The following is a 7769-nucleotide window of genomic DNA, read 5'->3' as shown; positions in this document are numbered from 1 at the left end:
TATATATATATATATATGATGTTATAAACGTATATAGGCACATTAAAAAAATTTTTAGTGATAGTTTGAATTTTGACAGTATCAACTTTGTCGTAATAATTGCTAATAATTTGCGATTAAATTTCACGAGGTATCGGAATGAAAATGTTTAAAAAATTTTCACTTTCAAAGCTTGATATAAACTTAACAAGTTCACCGCATCGTATTTAATTATCTACATGTATAATCTTCTTGGATAATAAAAATTCAGAATCAACGAGCCATCGATGGAGCGTTATGAAAGGGCTAAATATAAATCAAGGATTTACAAGCCAAGGATTCGAAGAGAAAGTCTTTTTGCTACACGTGAGAAAATTTATAATTTAAGAAAATACTAGTTATTATCGATCAAAAGTAGGGAATTGTCTCAAATGTACATTTTCTCTCCTACATTTTTTTTCTAATTAGATAATGGATATGTAATTCCATTGCGTTTGGAATATTACACCAAAGGTGTGAACGGAATTACATTTGTGGCGTTCTAGAAAGGTAAGAAATAATCGAAGCGTAACGCCCGCTTCAATTCATGAACTAAGTCATGATTTCAATGTAAATGTCAGCACGTGTACAATGTTATATAATTGTGTATAAAAAATTATAGCATATAAACATTTTTCCATTAGATAGTTAATTAGTATTACCTGACAGATCATTTTCATTGAGATGTTTTTCAATTTGATTCTTAGAGACGGTCTTAGCTTCCTATTTCAATGTTACTGATTTCATTATCTTTGTTTAGTTTGACGTTTGGAAATATTATAATCATCATAAATATACTATATAATATTTCCTGAAATTTTAGTTATTAATAAAATGTACGCAAAAAGAATTATCGTATTTTTTATCTAAATATATTTTACCTTGTAAGAGATTCTCTCTTTCTCATAAATTATGTAAACTCTCTCTTCCAAAGATAATTAAAAATTTTATAATATTTCATAATATTTATATAATTTCATAATTTATATAATTTCATAATATTTATATAATATTTACTACGTCGTATAAATCGCAAATCTACTTATTACGCTATATTATTTACTTATACGTAAATGGAATTGCTAAAATTTACATCTTATAAAGTACCTTCAAAACATTTTATCAAGAAAATTGAATAAAAGACAAAGAATTTAATCAGATTATTCTTATTTTATGTTGTTTGTAATATTATATATTTGTTGGTACAATTATTATTGTTTTATTTTCAAAAGATACTAAGAATTTTTTTCTTCTTTATGCAGTAACGGCTATATTACACTTTAAATCTCGCTAATAACTGACATAATTTAAGAAATTAAAGTTGACATAATATCTTTTTATTAGTAAAAAAAATGTTTAAATATAACTTGTATTTGAGCTGCAAGTTTTTAGCTTTTAATTGCTAGTTTTTTAATTCGTTAGAATTAACACTTTAGCTATTAAAAAAAAAATCATGTAAGTCTTGCTTAAATGTGTAATGATAAGTTTTTCGATATATAATAATATGTAGAAGAAAGTTCTGCTCAAGAAGAAGCTTCTGCTCTTAGACGTGGCGCACGCATTTTTCTGAAATGTGCTAATTTTCTTTTGTTTCTAGCAGCGTTCGCCTTCGCTTCGTTCGCAGCAGCATTGGCTTTGGCTGCTGCGCGATTCGTATTCACAAGATCTTGCCGAGCACTTTGCAATTGATTTGATAGTTCATCCACTCGCCTCTTGGCTGCTTCCAGCAATTCCTCTTTTTCTCGCAGCGATCTCTGTGCCCCATTTGCAACTGCCTGCGCATTTGCCGCATTCGATTTGGCTGTGTGCACTGCGTTCATTAGTGTCTTCAGCTACAGTTTTAAAAAATTGTTAGTATATAGAATTGCACAGAATCAATTTAATCAATTTAGATAAAGCATAATTAAAACGTTTTATAAATTTATACAATTATATTTTTAATTAAACAGATTGCTAAAATTTATAAACTAATATGTATTAAAGTCAGTATTAAGTCGACGATTTGCAGATAATGACCGATATAGTCAATTATATATTTTATCAATTTCATCAAGCATTATATGGTTAAATATTATTCACCAAGGTAAATGAATCATGTTAAATATATAAAGAAATAAAGAAAAAGACAAAGAATCTGAAGAGTTAAATAAGGCTAATGTTAAAATTCAAACACAAAGACTATTTAAATACACTAAGTAATTTAAATTGAAAACAAAGTGCAAAATGTCATACTAATGTTACATATTATTTGCATTTAATTTGTATTGTGATTTATATACCTTTATATATATCTTGATTTTTACCTATTATGTACCTGATCTTGTGACTGCCGCGCCGCTTGCACTGCGACATTGACGTTAGCCTGCGCTTGTTGCAAGGAAGATGTTTCTTCTTGAACCACCGATCTTGCTTCCTTCACTTCCTCTTGCAGCTGTTCAACCATCGCTTCCTTGCCCGATAAGGCCGCCTCGGCGGCTTTCGCAGCTTGAACCGCCTTCTCTGCCAGTTGAGCCTTTACCTATTACGTACACGTAGCATTTCCTTAACAAAATACCGATCGTAACACACTTGCACGAATGTAATTAACAACACAGATCGCTCGCGTGCCGCTAATTCTATAGCAATTTTATGCGCAAAGTTTTATCAGATAATATCCACTGGTATATAGATTGATGACGGAATAAAGAAAAAATTAAAAGTAGTATTATTCTCTTAATTTGTTAATTTGTTAATAGTCCCATATATAAAAAAAAGATATTAAAAAAATATCAGACGAGCAAAATATTGTAAAATATTTTGAAGTCACCTTAAAACTTGTTGTTAAATATAAAATTTAAATAAATAAAGGTTCCTCAGATAAATAACACAAATATGATAAAACAAAGGAAAAGTCAATATGAGCCGACACAAGTTATTTATATGTAAATATATATTATAATTTAATTAAATACAGACAAATATTTCAACTCTATTGGATCCTCTTTAATGTAATTGAATATGATGATAGCAGTCCATAGTGTTGCAAAATTAAGTTGTATAATATTATGATCTGATTATTATCTTTTGATTCCAACCATTTTATTTTATTTAACATGCGTTTTCTCCCTGCCGTGCAATCTATGTAATGAATAGTCCTGAGAATGGAAAAATTCATTGTATGTGTTGAATGGTAATTTATTAATTATGTTTTTAGTAAATTGATTTATATTACATTTGAGTCGTCTATAATGATAGAAAGTATCAAATATTTTAAGATTGAGTAATTTGACAGCAAACTATTCATTTCTGTTGATAATTTACATTTTTGATGTGATACTTTACAATCACCGAATTGATAAAATTGAAACGGAAATATTATTACACAGTACACGAAGAGATTTCACACAACAATAACGCAATTTCCAATATTAATAATACACTTTCTAAAAATAGTTTTGAAAAGCCAGTTGAATTACTTAATAATTATACTTTTGAAGTAGAATTGAATCCGTCTAAATATTATCAAAACAAATTTGAATTTAAAATATTCAACAATAATTGGTTTATAAATCTCTCTAGTATAAGTTTTCCGATAAAAATCCAAAATTTATTACAACTAGGTGAAAATTTCTGTCTCCTTCCTTGCAATATGGAATCTATCACGTTAGAGTTTATGAAACATATAGAAAATAATTTATCAAAGCTAAAGACCAACAATGTAAATACAACTCAGAAACAAGTTTTATCCATACTTACAATATATTAAAAATGTAACAGAACAGATGATGAGATATTAGATTCCTTAGCTGTGACCAAACAATTTAGTAAAGACAATCCACAAATTTATTTATCGCGTGCAGATAAGGGAAATGTGATAGTTGTTATCGATAAATCAGATTATATTATATTAATATAAAAAAAATGGAAATTTTACTAAGCACGGATATACTATCTTAAAGTCCAATTCGATCAACAAAGTATTGAGGGATTTAAAAACATTGTTAAAGACATGGAAGCGGCGAGAATTCATGATTGATCAGACATAGTATATAATTTTCTTAATTCATCTAATGCAACATTATCGAGAACATACAGTTATCCTAAAATCCACAAAATAATTACATATTATTGTTTCTTCTATAGGAAGTCCATTGCATAATCTAGCAGTTTTTTTATATATAAGATTTTGGATGCTTGTAAGAAGGATCGATAGAACATGTAAAAAAATAGCTTCCAATTAGCTAATGAGTTATCTCAAATAAATTTCGGATAACTCCGTCCTTGTTTTATTCGACGTAGTATCTCTTTTCACCAATGTTCTAGTAGATTTAGTCATTGAGAGTGTAGAAAGAAAGTGATTAAATATAGAAAACAATATTAATGTACCAAAAAATAAATTTATTGACGCAATAAGATTAGTGCTCGAATCTATGTATTTCACTTTTAATAATAAATTCTATAAACAATCTTTTGAAGTACCCACGGGATCCCTAAATCCCCTGTAGCAACTAATACAAGGTTATGCAAGATTTGGAAAAGGCTTCACTTAATAAATTAAAATTTATCCTAGATTTTTACTATAGATATGTGAATGATATTGCTCTATCTATTCAAGAAAAGAAAATTTTGATATTAAATACATTTAATGAATATCATTTCAAATTAAATTTCTTAGATTAGATTTTAATAAAATATGATAATAAATTAATATACAATTGATATTAAAAACCTATATTTTTGAGTAGGTATTTAAACTTTTTTTTATGCCATCTGTTATGTCATAAAGTAAAAACAATCATTAATTTAATTGACAGAGTACCTATTACTATTATCACATCCTATGTTCTATAATAAAAATATTGAATTCATTATTAAAGTATTATTAAGAAATAGATACTCATTGAATTTAATTTTCAAGAATATTAAAAAATGATTAATTTCTAAGTTCAAACAATTTGATAATTATTTAGTAGTAGATTCGAACAGGAATAAACAAAACAGGGGGAAAGTTTAATTTTTTCGCAATACCTTATATACCATACATTTCGGACAAATTTAAAAGATTCTTCAGAGATAATCAATTTATATAATTGGCCTATATGGATATCAATAAATTAAGCTCCTTCACAAAAGATCAGAAGGATAAATTACCAACTTACTCTCGATCTAATATAGTTAATTGTCAAGAATGTAACGCATCCTACGTGGGACAAACAAAAAGATTGTTAAAGACAAAAATTAGCGAACATCGAAACACATTAATAGAAATACCACAACACAGTCGATTATCACAAAATATAGGGTTGAGCAAAACTATGAGTTTGATTGTAACAACGTAATGATACTGGAATTACAATAAACGACTAATTTCAGAGGCTATTTTTATAAAAAAATGGATTAAATGTGCAAATCGACACTAACTTATTGAATGCATTATATTGTGATTTGATCGCGAAAGATTGAAGATATTTTAAAAATTTGAGTATTTATTATTTATATGTTACTAGAACTTTGTTTATTGAAACATCACATTTTTTATCTCATTGTGAATTGGCCTCTCACTTAGTAATGACATTTCTCTTATCTCTGTAGTCACATCATATTTGTAATAGATCATTGTTAATCTGAATCTGTGTAAGATTTTTATCAAATTTGACTTATAATAACTTTTAATTTGACTATATTAACTTTCTTTTTAGTAAAATATTTCTAACAGGTTTGTTTTATTCAGTAAAATACAACAGATGACTTAGAAGATTTCAAACATTGACATAGTTTAATGATGATCTGACGACTCAAATATTATACAACTTAATTTTGCAACACTATGGACTGCTATCATCGTATTCAATTACACTGAAGAGGACCTAATACTAGAGTTGAAACGTAGAGTTCGACTGTATTTAATTAAATTATAATGTATATTTACACGAATAACTTGAATCGACTTACATCGGTTTTTTCTTTGTTACATCATATTTGTATTGTTGTTAAATGTTTAAGCAAAACATTTTCAAAAAACATAATTAAATACCTGACGAGCTGCTTGTTGCCCAGCGATATTCTGCGCTTCGGACGCGGCTTTCGCTTCCTGCGCCGCTTTCTGCGCGATGTTACTTGTTTTTTCAACAGCTTTCTTCTGTAAAGTATTTGGTAAAACACCGCGACAATTAGCGTCTTCAGTATAACGCATATTTCTTTGATTCTGTAATTGTTTTAAAAAAAACAATACTATTACCTAACCAATGTCTGTCAGTACTTTAAGCGTAAATGCATATTTATTGCAATTCTTCTATTCAAGTATTGAATACTAATTGTTCTGTTATTGTTATTATAATTTATATTATTATAAAATAGAAAATAAGAAAGAAAGAGAAAAAATTTTTTTGAATTTGATAACATTTTTTTATTAATAATTCATAAATCAATACATATTAATAAATTAATTGTAAAACAAACCATTACATATGCATTTCATTCAGCGTGAAACATATGCAAATACGAATGCGCTAAACTGACTGAATGCGCTAAAAATTAATACGAATGGCTATACATATGCATTTTTATTATAATTAAAAAATCAAGAATAAAATATTTTCATAAATGAATTTAACTTTAATGATTAAATACATGTTGCGTTTTAAATAGAAGACGAAAATATTAAAACTCAATTTCGAATTGTCATTCATTTCGAACATTTCCCTAATGTCAAATACTGTAATAATATTATTATATTATTGATAAATTGAAAATATTGAAATCTGACTGTTATTTACTAACAACTTCTAGCAAATAAAATGCATTAAAACTTACTGTACTGATTGGGATTTTATGAACTCGTCCACAATCGGATATTCCAAATATCAGTATGACTGGAAAACGGCATTTTGGTTAGAATAGAAAAATGTCACTTATTTTTTAAATATAAAATTATATCGATAATTAATATCATATAATCCGTACTTACTGATGTAAAGAATATAGAAAGTATTCATTATGATGAATGAATGCACGTCGTACTCATCAAAAAATCATAATAAACCATATAAATTCGCACCGTGTTTGGTTTGATGATAAAAACGAATGAATGGTTTTAGTGCTTTTTAAAATATAATCTGATGATATTGTTACGTGAAGTTATGTATTATTCTGCGATTTATTTAGGGTGTGTCCGCTATGCACTTACAGTATATGGTAGAAGAAGACAAGATAATGTGCATAACGGCAATTCATAGCAATCAGCCAGCCAATCAGTTTGAGTTCTACATTTCTGTAAAATAATTCAATACAATTATAAAATGTTTCAAAAAATTATATATATTTTTTGTAAAATTATTTTTTTGTAAAATAATTTTGTAAAATAATTTTGTAAAATAATTTTTTGTAAAATAATATGATATGACACATGCTTAACCGATATTTTTAAGTACAAAGACTAAGAGAAAATTTATCCGAATTGTATTCTTTTTATTTTTATGTAATCGATATTTCCTTAATTCTACAGAGAAGAATCGCACGGATAGAAATCGATACATAATTACGCAATGCATTCGTAAATAAATATATAAGATTTTGTGCAATTTTACAATCATTGTATAAAATTATAAGAAAAAAAAGCTAAATTTTTAAAATTTTCTGAAAAAAAGATACACACATGATTTCTTGATCGCAGTAGAATTGCGTATGTACTTAGAGAGAGTAGAAAAATAAAGTAGAAAAATAATTAATTAAATTCCTTTTATAATGCATAATGTTTCTATTTTTGATAAAAT

At 27.0% G+C, this 7769-nt stretch overlaps 1 protein-coding gene across 1 annotated transcript; it reads right to left on the bottom strand.

The window, feature by feature from the left end:
* Positions 1 to 1541: 1541 nt before the first annotated feature.
* Positions 1542 to 6992, bottom strand: LOC108688664 (protein anoxia up-regulated-like). The gene is made up of 5 exons (XM_018194995.1): positions 6965 to 6992; positions 6811 to 6869; positions 6032 to 6202; positions 2333 to 2536; positions 1542 to 1850 (listed from the first exon to the last, which is right to left on the bottom strand). The coding sequence occupies exons 1-5, from the start codon at positions 6990 to 6992 to the stop codon at positions 1542 to 1544; spliced, it is 771 nt and encodes a 256-aa protein (XP_018050484.1).
* Positions 6993 to 7769: the final 777 nt, after the last annotated feature.

The sequence above is a fragment of the Atta colombica genome, unplaced genomic scaffold, assembly GCF_001594045.1.
Source record: "Atta colombica isolate Treedump-2 unplaced genomic scaffold, Acol1.0 scaffold238, whole genome shotgun sequence".
NCBI classification, from domain to species: domain Eukaryota; kingdom Metazoa; phylum Arthropoda; class Insecta; order Hymenoptera; family Formicidae; genus Atta; species Atta colombica.
This window is presented reverse-complemented; position numbering and strand designations above follow the sequence as displayed.

Bases quoted from the DNA above. Each gene is read 5' to 3' on its own strand.
- LOC108688664 (XM_018194995.1), bottom strand. From the start codon at position 6,992: ATGAATACTTTCTATATTCTTTACATCA. The intron at 6,870-6,964 runs GTAAGTACGGAT...GCCGTTTTCCAG, and splicing joins TTTCTATATTCTTTACATCA to TCATACTGATATTTGGAATA. The intron at 2,537-6,031 runs GTATTTAATTAT...TGTACGTAATAG, and splicing joins GGCAACAAGCAGCTCGTCAG to GTAAAGGCTCAACTGGCAGA.